The sequence below is a fragment of the Oncorhynchus kisutch genome, linkage group LG6, assembly GCF_002021735.2.
Source record: "Oncorhynchus kisutch isolate 150728-3 linkage group LG6, Okis_V2, whole genome shotgun sequence".
NCBI classification, from domain to species: domain Eukaryota; kingdom Metazoa; phylum Chordata; class Actinopteri; order Salmoniformes; family Salmonidae; genus Oncorhynchus; species Oncorhynchus kisutch.
Window position 1 is genome coordinate 37,187,424 of NC_034179.2, and position 12,690 is coordinate 37,200,113.

The 12,690-nt window shown below is 42.6% G+C and overlaps 1 protein-coding gene and 1 long non-coding RNA gene across 4 annotated transcripts; one reads left to right on the forward strand and one right to left on the reverse strand.

Moving 5' to 3' along the window:
• Positions 1–1,669: 1,669 nt before the first annotated feature.
• LOC109892140 (uncharacterized) lies at positions 1,670–3,660 on the reverse strand. The gene is made up of 2 exons (XR_002255570.2): positions 2,450–3,660; positions 1,670–2,058 (listed from the first exon to the last, which is right to left on the reverse strand). It is a non-coding gene; the product is annotated as an uncharacterized LOC109892140 (long non-coding RNA).
• Positions 3,661–7,316: 3,656 nt separating this feature from the next.
• On the forward strand, positions 7,317–11,266 carry znf346 (zinc finger protein 346). 3 transcript variants are annotated; one of them, XM_020484571.2, is made up of 7 exons: positions 7,317–7,429; positions 8,288–8,391; positions 8,501–8,596; positions 8,721–8,868; positions 9,068–9,304; positions 10,147–10,246; positions 10,464–11,266. In XM_020484571.2, exons 1-7 carry the CDS (start codon positions 7,345–7,347, stop codon positions 10,612–10,614), a joined length of 921 nt encoding a protein of 306 aa, XP_020340160.2. In that variant the 5' UTR covers positions 7,317–7,344; the 3' UTR covers positions 10,615–11,266. The 3 variants fall into 3 exon arrangements, with proteins under 3 accessions (XP_020340160.2, XP_031682547.1, XP_020340162.1); XM_031826687.1 differs by having other exon boundaries at positions 9,071–9,304; XM_020484573.2 differs by having other exon boundaries at positions 7,349–7,697.
• The last annotated feature ends 1,424 nt before the right edge of the window (positions 11,267–12,690 follow it).

Sequence of the window (12,690 nt, forward strand, 5' to 3'; positions counted from 1 at the left end):
AAGCATTTCACTGTAATGTCTACACCTGTTGTATTCGGCACATGTGACAAATAAAATTTGATTTGACCTCCGATACTTCCATTTCTCCTCCTGTCTTTGATCCGTTGTTCAGCTCACTGTTTACATTTTCTACCATTTTTCAACAAACCATCTCCCATTTTCCTAAGTTATTAAACAATTCAAGCACACCCTCTTCCTCAACCTCCTGCCTCTCCTCCCTAAACCAAGTTTGTCTCCTGAAAATACTGCACTTGTCCTGACATCTTGTTCTTGCATGTCAGCAACTTTGAGAAAAATATTTTAAATCGGAGTTGTATGTTGTTCACACGTACAGTGCATTCAGAAAGTATTCAGACCCTTTCACTTTTTCCACGTTGTTACGTTACAGCCTTATTCTAAAATGGATTAAATACATCTACACACAATTCCCCATAATGACAAAGTGAAAACTGTTTTTTTTAGAGATTTTTGCAAAGGTATTAAAAATAAAATACTGATACCTTATGCACATAATTATTCAGACTTTGCTATGAGACAAGAAATTGAGCTCAGGTGCATCCTGTTTCTATTGATAATCCTTGATGTTTCTCAAACTTGATTGGAGTCCATCTGTGGTAAATTCAATCGATTGGACATGATTTGGAAAGGCACACCTGTCTATATAAAGTCCCACAGTTGACAGTGTATGTCAAAGAAAAAACTAAGTCATGAGGTCGAAGGAATTGTTCGTTGAGCTCCGAGACAGGATTGTGTCGCTGCATAGATCCGGGGAAATGTACCAAAACATTTCTGCAGCATTGAAGGTCTCCAAGAACACCATGGCCTCCATCATTCTTAAATGGAAGAAGTTTGGAACCACAAGAGTCTTTCTAGAGCTGGCCGCCCAGCCAAACTGAGCAGTCAGGGGAGAAGGGACTTGGTCAGGGAGGTGACCAAGAACCCAATGGTCACCCTGACAGAGCTCTTGGTTTCATCAGACCAGAGAATCTTGTTTCTCATGGTCTGAGAGTCCTTTAGGTGCCTTTTGGCAAACTCCAAGCGGGCTGTTATGTAACTTTTACTGAAGTGTAGCTTCCGTCTGGCCACTCTACCATAAAGGCCTGATTGGTGGAGTGCTGCAGAGATGGTTGTCTTTCTGGAAGTTTCTCCCATCTCCACAGAAGAGCTCTGTCAGTGACCATCAGGTTCTTGGTCACCTCCTTGACCTAGGCCATTGTCCTGATTGCTCAGTTTGGCCTGGCGGCCAGCTTTAGGAAGAGTCTTGGTCTAGAGGAAACTGGACACCACACATGGCTCCTCATCCTTGCAGCCCCTGGAATTGTGCCATTGCAGAAAGACGTGGTTAGGAGAGGACAACAACTCAAGGCCAGCCAATCATGCCAAATAGTCCTTTGTTTCGACTGCTCACACCTCCCTAGATGGACGCAGACTCGGTTCTTTGTGTGCACTATGAACCAAAGTACTTTGTACTAAAATGTAGTTTTAATCTTGTTAATAAAATGAAACCTGATGTCACTGTTCAGTAATTTAGTAATGTTGGAAGTACACCACAAATAGAAGAAAGCCTTTAAAGTCTGTGGCACACAGCTCTTCTGTACATTGTCAGCACTTGATGTTCAAAGAATGCACTGAAACACCTTGTATTGAGATGAAGAAATGCCAAGAGAGCTTTTTCAGCACACATAAATAAACCTTTATTCTTGCTTCTGGGCTCTGAAAGTAAGCCACAGTACAAAAGTGTCTGCTAAGAACAGACATGTAAACAAGTGTCTATGGAAACAAATGTGTCTGACTTCTGAGATGTCTGAACAACAACCAAACTTAATTTCATTGTAGTCCCAGTCATTCAGACCACATCCTCCTCGTCTTGCAGCTGGTGATCAAACTTCTCCCAGAGTTTTGGCAAGAGTTCATCCATGAAGTCAGCTGTAGGTGCCAGGGCCCTGCGGAGAGGGAATTAAGAGTGTCTGGAGAAGTAGTGTTTGGGGCTGGTGAACAGGCAATACTGGGGCGAAGAGAACAAAACCAGGTGATGTCTCCATTCACTGGTGTTTGTGCCTTAAAGAAAAAAAGGGCTATTTAGTACACATATCCAAACCATCCAAAACGTAAGATGAACATCAAATATTATTAACCGACACTACAATAGACTTATCATTTTGCAAAGGTTTGAGCAGTTGAGCAAGACTGGACAGCTACTCAATTCTGCTCAAACGTTTTCAACATTTTGAGTAGCTGGACCTAGCTATACCAAACTTTGACTTTGGTTTTACCAATTTGGGAAGCGTATGATGTTCTTTGACAAAATAATGTTTGATCAAATGTTGTAAAGGTCTTTAGTTTAGTTGTCTTGCTTTCTTGCTTTCGAGTATGCCACTAGCCAGCGCTAGCTATTGTTAGCAAAACATAGTTACTCTTTTCAGTGACTACAATAGAAAATACAACATACCTCTCATCCTTTGGTGAAGACATCATGTTGCTTTCAGTCTTCCCGTGCTGAACAAGCCAGCAGCAACATTTCTGTAGGAGCATTTCCACAAACATTTCCACTGTGGCCCTTGTTTCTTTTCTTTGCCTTGACAAACTTGTTGCGAACCATACCCCACTTTTTCAAACAAGTGGTTGGATCGGACCCCAGCGTTTCCGCAATCACCCTCCATTAATTGGCATTTACATGCTGTTCTTTATATAATGCATGGCTATAATTGTAGTGGTTAAGGTACTTCTGTACCTCCTCGGTCAATCGATGCTTGAAGTTGTTTTGTTGTCGTTTTTTATGCTTGAAGTTGTTGTTGTTCTTTATGCTTGAAGTTGTTGTTCGCCATGTTGAATACACACTGAATTTAGGTCTTCTTCTTCTTTAAAGTTGTATGGTAGACTACACCGGGTGTGTTGCCGCCACCTATGAGTTTCGGGCTGAAGAAGAAGAAACTTACGTCACCCTTACAGTTGACCAATCAAGGACGAAGGGGCATATACTTCGGCTCCCGAACTTCGGCTGGCCTCCAGAACAAAATGTAGTGTGCACGAACAGCCGTCAAAACCCTCGCCGAACACCATAACGAACAAAAACTTCACAAAATGTCGTCATAATTGTGGCGTATAGCAGGTCAGCCATCAGGGGGAGACTGGTCGAGCCCTGGTGACAGACCGAGTATACATCACGAGGCGATGGCTCCCTCTACTGGACTTGCCAGGTCTCGACGGGCTCTCCGGCCAGGACTAATTGGGGCTGATTGTGGTTGGTGAGTAATCAAGGGCTGATTGCTCACCAGCTGGACGGGTCCCATAAAGCTGCCAGAAGGGCAGCACACGTATAGCTGGGGATGGTTCTGGAGGTAAAGGGAGGGAATTCCGTTTTTGTTCCCCACAGGATACAGTAAGACCCGGAGCCCAGAAGAAAGTATCCCGGAGAGGGTCTCATGGGGGAGACTTATTATTTTCTTTTGGTTTGTTATTCAAATAAACACCCTTGAAACTGAGCTAGTCCTGCTCTCTGTGTAAACGTTTTGACCAACCCCCCTGGTCTGCCGCATAATATATGTACCAAATGTTTTAAAATGTTTCGGTTGGGAAGCAACCCTGCCTATTTCAGCAATTTCTCTTTTTAAAATTAGATTTTAAACCTAACTGTAATCTTAACCACACTACTAACCCTATTCCTAACCTTAAATTAAGACCAAAAAGCACATTTATGTTTTAGGGGGGGGAGTATAGGCTGTGGTAATTAGTGTGAACTGTTGTGCTTGTTCACATGTGTATCTGCCCTCTCATTGGCTAGAATTATCCCACCTGATATTGCGTCTCTGAAGACAATCTCATAATTAAAAGGTATCTCTGTCGTCACAATTACACATGGCACTGGTCTGAAAGCTGAGGTAGAATATGCACACGGTTTTTCTGTGTGTGGCCACTGCTCATGCTGTTAAGATGTTGGTGCCCGGAGAAGACATGTTTCTGAGGTCAGCAGGAGGATTATGAGATGGAGTTATGTCGGGATGCCACCGGTCCTCAAGCAAAGTCAGGAGAAGAGGAATGAGGTGGAAGGTGTGGTGAAGAGCTTGGAACCCGAGCCATGCTAGGATATATCAGTTATCCTTTTAGAGCTTTTGTGCCAAATCCACTGCGCTGTTTCATGTGCCAAGTTTATGGTCAAGTCACAGAAGTTTGTAGGAGGGAGATTACAAGATGTGGGAAATGTGCAAGAAGGCATGGGATAGAGGATTGTGTAGTTTCAGTGGATAAAGTTGTGTGTGTTAACTGTAGGGGTGCCCATGTTGCTGGGGCTCGGAAGTGTCCAGTGCTAGAGAGAAAGCTTGAGGTGGGTAGACTCAGAGTATTGCAGAAGCTGTCGTATGCTAAAGCAGTGAAGAAAGTAAAGGAGGAAAGGTCAAGGGTGAGAGGATCCCTGTGAGTAGTAGATCTGTGCCAGCACAGAGGGATAGGCCAATGAGTGATATATGCTTCAGTAAGGTTAGCTGGCTTCTAAGCAATGGTTATCAACTGTACCGCAGAAATGGAAATTAAATCACAGAAAATAGATGTAGTGGTAGTTGCAGGGAAGTATTTGTGTGTACGAGATTTGACTTCAGAAGAGTTACAGGGTGTAATGAGTGGTGGTGTCCTTTCCTCCCAGGCTGTTGACATGGTGCAGGAGCAGATAGGGTCAAAGTAGTGGAATGGGGTAGTGGGTTTTTAATGATTGTAAGGTTAGTTGGTAGGGTAATTAAATATATATTTGTTTTCAGTGGCGATCCGTCATTCAGGGCAGGTGGGGCAGAGCCACCTGTTTTGAGCCTCACATTTTTACCAAAGAAAAAATAACATGACTGTTTTGCATGTTATTTTGGCATTAATACGTGTCACATATCAGTTTGCAAACAATGTAATAACTAAAATAATTGAGTTAATAAAGTCACATACAAACATGGTCTCTTTTTCTGTGGTGGTGGTGGTGGGGCAGCCAGTGGAAAATACGGAGTGTATGAGGTTGGGAATGTTCTCTAGTTGCACAATGATTGGCTCAGTGTTCTGTCACTCATGGGGACACTATGTCACCAGCAAGTCTAAGGGTAGAGCTCAAAAATTCAAGCCACTTGGGTGCTGCTATAGATTGACATTAGAAGTGCCCATCCAATAAGACTCAAGGTCATTGGCCACAGATAAAATTACGTCAAATCACGTTATATCAACAGTAGCTTTGATTGGACTGATCATATTTTCAAAATCTTAGCAAGCAGTCATCATCATGAATCAAGTCAACAATATACTGGCAAATCCTTTTAAATCTTTGTCATATGAAGAGAAATAATGAAGAGAAATTATAGATAAAACGTATCGGTGCTCATTGGCCATTGGACATAAACATTACACAACAAGTTGGAAACGGCAAATTCAACAATGAGTGGTTTGGAAGGAATCAGTGGCCAACTGCAAGCATTGCAAAACAATCACTAGCCTGCAATTCAGTGGAGTGGCTGTGTGGTCCAAAGTCTGGTTGTAAGGGTCTCTTTTCCAAGCTTAAAAGGATAAACATTCAACATTGGCCATGCTGTCAATCCAGCATGATTTCTTCCACGCTCAAAACAACTGTTAACTTGGAACTGGGAAATCTGATTTCAGTTAGTTCTAGACAAGCATTTCGCTACACCCGCAATAACATCTGCTAATCACGTGTATTTTTAAAAATGTATTTCACCTTTATTTAACCAGGTAAGCCAGTTGAGAAAAAGTTCTCATTTACAACTGCGACTTGGCCAAGATAAAGCAAAGCAGTGCGACACAAACAACAACACAGAGTTACACATGGAATAAACAAACATACAGTCAATAACACAATAGAAAAGTATATATACAGTGTGTGCAAATGAAGTAAGATTAGAGAGGTAAGGGAATAAATAGGCCATAGTGGCAAAATAATTACAATTCAGCAAATAAACACTGGAGTGATAGATGTGCAGAAGATGAATGTGCAAGTAAAGATACTGGGGTGCAAAGTAGGAAAGAAATTGAAATAAAAATAAACAATATGGGGAGGAGGTAGTTGGATGGGCTATTTACAGATGGGCTATGTACAGGTGCAATAATCAGTAAGCTGCTCTGATAGCTGATGCTTAAAGTTAGGTGAGGGAGATATGAGTCTCCAGCTTCAGTGATTTTTTGCAATTCGTTCCAGTCATCGTTCCAATATGTGACCAATACAATTTGATTTGAACTAGGACGTCATCATGATTCGACCTTGTTTTTTTCAGTTCCCAGTTGTCTTGAAAGCACCATAAATCCAGAGAATGCCAGACTTTGATGACAAAGTTTGATGACAAAATTTGCCTACGAAGGACCGTCACGCCACCTTCCTGTTCAAGTGAGCACAGCACAAGAAGGTGAGTCCAAAAATGTATTGTATGCTGCTGCATAAATTATGTAATATGTCAGGGGGATATGCATACTGTAGCTAATAAAGTGTACTAGGTGTATGTTGTGTAGTAAGCTGTTCGTAGCCCATGTGCTCCACCCTAATAAGTTGGTCTATTTTCCCTTCTTAATTTTGCCTACTGTTCTGATTTGGTGGTGCACATGGAGCCAATAACCTGTTTTAGAGAAATGTGATCATTGAATATTGTAAGAGCTTTCATTGTCTGCTTATTTGTCCCCTTTATTTATCATACGGTTCTGACTTGGTGTACAGGGAGAGCACTGTAAGAACAGCCCAGGTTCTGAATTCTGTCGTACATTTCAAAAGTGCTGAACAAATTGTTATATTGACTACGTTTTCCTAGCTCGCTCATTAATGTCTTAATCGAAATTACGGATTGCCTTTTATCCGCTTGTCGTCCCCTTATGCCATAGTTTGTACATATCAGTAGAAACTACATTTGTTTAAGCAAGTCAGCCATATCAGCTATGTTTTTTATAAGGCAGTAAATGAGGCGGAATTAACTGTTTCGCTGCCAGACAAGACTCCACTGATAGAAAGATGTAGCAGTGGTAAGGTGTTGGGACTGGTACTGGGACAGATGTAGCAGTGGTAAGGTGTTGGGACTGGTATTGGGACAGCTTTATGTAGGCCCTAACAGATTGTGGGCACCGTTTGTCACTGTTATAGTGCAATTAATGTATTGTTTAGTGTTGTGTAGTGGCTTTGCTGGCATGCATCCCAAATATTTTTGTTTCTTTGCCCCACCAATATTTAAAATGCAAAAATCGCCACTGTTTGTATTTTTTACGTTTCCCCTTTTGTATCACAAAGCGAAATGGATTTATACCATAGTTCAGTTGGGGGCGGTAATGCAACATATTGGATGCCAACTGCCGTTAAACTTCACCAAAGAAGAAGAACAATTACGCATGTACTCGCTGCTGCCGAAAGAAAACATGGCGCTCGAGGAACCTAATGGAGATTTTCCATATTTACCTTCAGGGGCGGTGGAGGGTAAACTCGCGTTATCCTATGCTCAATATCATTGACATCCACTTTGGTCTAGTATGGTTTATTTATTATTGCTGTGAGCAGAGCATAAACAATCAACGCTAGCTTTCAAGTAATACAATACCACTATGCTTGCTAACGGTAGCTATTTAGCCATTTGAGATTCAAGCTCCAAGGTCGATGCAAAGCATTAGTGAAGGAGTAATGTTTGTTAGTAGATGGCTTGCTATTTTCAAAGCCACCTTGGCCTTCTGAAGACTGCCTTTTATATGTGTGTACCTTTCGTCTTCTGTGTCTTTTAAGTAAATTTGCTAAATCAGTAGCTAGCTAGTAGCCGAGTTCTCGTGCAGCTAGCAGACACGAGATCCACATAGCACGTTGGGAGCGATGAAACATCTGCAGTCCATTCATTTTCAGTGAAGTGGGCGGGAGGCCCTTTGGGCGATGTGAGCATGGGCAAGGGACGTGAACTGGGCGGACCAAAGTTGGGGAAAGCTGAACTTAATGCAAATACTCCGCGACATCGCGTTATTGACCAATCGAAACTCACTTTAGTTTCCAGACCCTATTGGATTGGCTGTTGATACCTTCCACTTCCTATTCTGTTTGCTCGCACCAACATCAGCTTGATGCAAGCTATCCGAATTTACAAGTTAAAAGGATCTCGGCCATAAGTGTTAAAAACTAAGTGTACTAGCTAGCTACAACTATGAATAAAGCAATACTATACCTTAGCTGTGAGCTCATCACAGGCCATAGAGCATCATAAATAATGATATACCACAGATGGATAGATCTATATGAGTATTTGGTGATTCTGTGTTTTCTGTTTAATTAACACTAACATCCATTCTTTTTCAGTAAACAGGATGATAAAGGAGAATGGTGACCTGTTTTCTGATGCCCTGTGCAAAGTCTGCAGTGCTGTCCTGAATTCTGACTCACAGAAACTTGCACATTATCAGGTCAGTGATCCCACTTGATTTTGACTCTTGTATGGTTGTTTTCTCAACCTGTATACAGAGCAGCAGCTGATGTTTTCATTATTTCGTTCTATTTTCACATTCTTTTCAGAGCAAAAAGCATGCCAACAAAGTCAGGCGCTACATGAGCATCCACAAAGAAGAGGAGCCCACCATCAAAAGGTTCAAGTTGCCTTCGGGAGACAGCGTAAGTTACTTCTCAGCTAGAAAATGTTTCATCCAGCACTTCTCTTCCCAGTAGAGACAGTGTTCATGGATAGAGCTCCCTTAACCTTTTGTCTTCTTCATGGTTGCTGCCCCCCCATATTCAGGCCAACAGTAATGAAGAGACGGACCGCTCCAAAGCCTGTCTTATATGTAATATGACATTTTCCTCTCCGGTGGTGGCTGAGTCCCACTACCAGGGCAAGGTGCATACCAAGAACCTGAGACTGAAGACTTTTGGCCACCAGCCCCCAGGTAAGAGGTTGCCTACATGGATTGTATGGACATATGGAATAAGCCTGTTTTAAATTTTCCACCCCATCTGCACACATTCTTTTTCTCCTACCGTGTTATTCCTTCATCTCACATGCCTGTATTTTCCAAATGTGCAAAAATATTACTTAAACTCCTTCCTGTCTGATTAATGTGTCATATCTGCCTTCTACCTCTCCAGTAGCACTACCTCAGGCCTTGGCCCCAGTAGTGAAGAAGAAGAAGACTCAGTTAGAAGAGGCGAGCAGCGTGGCATCGTCAGGCCCGGCCGAGGACGACCAGGACCACTTCTGTTCCATCTGCCACGCCTCATTCAACAACCCCCTCATGGCCAAGCAGCACTACGAAGGCAAGAAGCATAAAAAACAGCTGACCCAGCAGAAGCTGATGGAGACCTATGGGCCGTCTACAGCACCAGGTAGGACCTGGCCTTTAAAACTTCTCACGTTCTGTTCAAAAGCCTGGGGAAGTTCTCCTCAGGAAGACGATCAAAAGGGTTGGAGTCTAGATGGAAATATTTGTATATATTTCACATGGTTATAGAGCTCCAAATAGAGGTGTTATTTGAGAAAATATTTCTGACTTGCAACAAGCTACTAAAACTTTGTCTGACACAGTAAGATAATAGGCACGCATAAAACAAGGAAACACACTCCCTTGGGCAGGGTTTCCCAAACTCTGTACACGTTTGGTTTTTTTGCCCTAGCACCACACTGTTGATCCAAATAATCAACATGCTTTGATCATTTGAATCCACTGTGTAATGTTTGGGCAAAAACCAAAACATGCACCCGTAGGGGGCCCGAGGACCGAGTTTGGGAAATGCTACCCTAAAGGATACCTAATTTATAAGAGCCAATCAAATGTGAGCATTAACAGCCAGCACTCTCATTGAAAAGCAAAATAAATCCAATACTGAAGTTCTCCAGACTTCTAATAGACGAGATTTGGAAGGAGGCCCCGCAAAACTAAGACCAGACAGTCACTGACACCCAACAGCCACTGACACCCAACAGCCACTGACACCCATGTGGAAAGAAAAGCACTTGATTTAGAACTTTGTGAATATGGGCATATGATTATGTACATTTTTTTTTGAGTTTCTATAGAGTGTAAATAATTGTCTCTGGAGGGTCATATACAGTAGCAGCAAGACAGTACAGGACCTTGTATACCAATGCTGTATTGGGTCATTGCATGTTAGTGTCATGTCTAAAATGGCATTCCTTGCTAACTAGTCCCTCCTATATGTGTCTCCAGCTTCTACAGTAAAGGGCTATCCATGCACTGTGTGCAACATTGAACTCAACTCTGTGGAACAGTATCAAGCTCACATCAGCGGCTCCAAACATAAGAACCAGTATGTATCCCTCTTGCTCATTCCCACTCTCCCATGCCCCGTGAGCCAGTAGAAACAACAACAACTGCATGCACATACACCAACTGGAGTATACCACACCGCATGCCCAGATAACTTCTGTTTGGAGTCCAAACAGAAGTTATCGTATTCAGAAAATACCTGTTTATATTTTAGTCTATAACATGGCTTTGTTGTAACACGTTTTATATATTTCCAGTGTCAGAGGGAAGAAAGGGAGCAACCCAACATTTGTCAGCCCCTCTGAAAACCAGTACACAGCAGAAAACCAGCAGTCTGAGTACCGTTATACGCCTGAAGCCGAACCTGTCCAGGAGGACTGGGGCGCTTTCAACCAGGACTATGAGTGAAGAGACTCCCAGTACCCCCACCTCTCTCCAACTACCACAGTTCAACAGCTACTGGTGTCCCTCAGTTAGGGCCAGGAGGATTTCCTGACCACATCACCTGACCAGGAAAAATTCTTTGTTATAGGCTACAACTACGCCCCAGAGTTTTCCCTGTTCATGTCACATGGTCATGTAAAATCCCTGGAAAGAGAGTGTGTCCTCCCTTCTTCTCTCTGTGGTGTCGTATCTGCCTCATAGGTGAATCCTATCTATCTACTCCAGTTCTACTTCATTCTATCTGTACTCAGAGACGGTCAGTCTCCCAGTACATGTGTTGGTTGTGTTCTCAGTCGGTCAGACCAGAGAGGTATAGAGACACTTTGACATGTTGTCTATTATTCCTGTTCAAAATGTCAAATTTCAAATTCCGACATAATACAGTACAATGATATGACGTTGGTGTGATGGACTTGCAGTAGTGTTCTGGTTCTATTTTTATAGAACCCCCCCCCCCCCCCCCTCCCTTCTAGAGTTTTGTCCAACACCTACAGTGGGGCAAAAAAGTATTTAGTCAGCCACCAATTGTGCAAGTTCTTCCACTTAAAAATATGAGAGGCCTGTAATTTTCATCATAGGTACACTTCAACTATGACAGACAAAATGAGAAAAAAAATCCAGAAAATCCAGAAAAATCCAGAAAATTTCTAATGAATTTATTTGCAAATTGTGGTGGAAAATAAGTGTTTGGTCAAAAACTAAAGTTTCTCAATACTTTGTTATATAGCCTTTGTTGGCAATGACAGAGGTCAAATGTTTTCTGTAAGTCTTCACAAGGTTTTCACACACTGTTGCTGGTATTTTGGCCCATTCCTCCATGCAGATCTCCTCTAGAGCAGTGATGTTTTGGGGCTGTTGCTGGACAACACGGACTTTCAACTCCCTCCAAAGATTTTCTATGGGGTTGAGATCTGGAGACTGGCTAGGGCACTCCAGGACCTTGAAATGCTTCTTACGAAGCCACTCCTTCGTTACCCGGGCGGTGTGTTTGGGATCATTGTCATGATGAAAGACCCAGCCATGTTTCATCTTCAATGCCCTTGCTGATAGAAGGAGGTTTTCACTCAAAATCTCACGATACATGGCCCCATTCATTCTTTCCTTTACATGGATCAGTCATCCTGGTCCCTTTGCAGAAAAACAGCCCCAAAGCATGATGTTTCCACCCCCATGCTTCACAGTAGGTATGGTGTTCTTTGGATGCAACTCAGCATTCTTTGTCCTCCAAACACGACGAGTTGAGTTTTTACCAAAACGTTCTATTTTGGTTTCATCTGACCATATGACATTCTCCCAATCTTCTTCTGGATCATCCAAATGCTCTCTAGCAAACTTCAGACTGGCCTGGACATGTACTGGCTTAAGCAGTGGGACACGTCTGGCACTGCAGAATTTGAGGCCCTGGCGGCGTAGTGTGTTGCTGATGGTAGGCTTTGTTACTTTGGTCCCAGCTCTCTGCAGGTCATTCACTAGGTCCCCCCGTGTGGGGTGAGATCTTATGTGGAGCCCCAGATCGAGAGAGATTGTCAGTGGTCTTGTATGTCTTCCATTTCCTAATAATTGCTCCCACAGTTGATTTCTTCAAACCAAGCTGCTTACCTATTGCAGATTCAGTCTTCCCAGCCTGGTGCAGGTCTACAATTTTGTTTCTGGTGTCCTTTGACAGCTCTATGGTGTTGGCCATAGTGGAGTTTGGAGTGTGACTGTTTGAGGTTGTGGACAGGTGTCTTTTATACTCATAACAAGTTCAAACAGGTTCCATTAATACAGGTAACGCGTGGAGGACAGAGGAGCCTCTTAAAGAAGAAGTTACAGGTCTGTGAGAGCCAGAAATCGTGCTTGTTTGTAGGTGACCAAATACTTACTTTCCACCATAATTTGTTAATAAATTCATTAAAGATCCTACAATGTGATTTTCTGGATTTTTCTTCTTCTCATTTTGTCTGTCATAGTTGAAGTGTACCTATGATGAAAATTACAGGCCTCATCTTTTTAAGTGGGAGAACTTGCACAATTGGTGGCTGACTAAATACTTTTTTG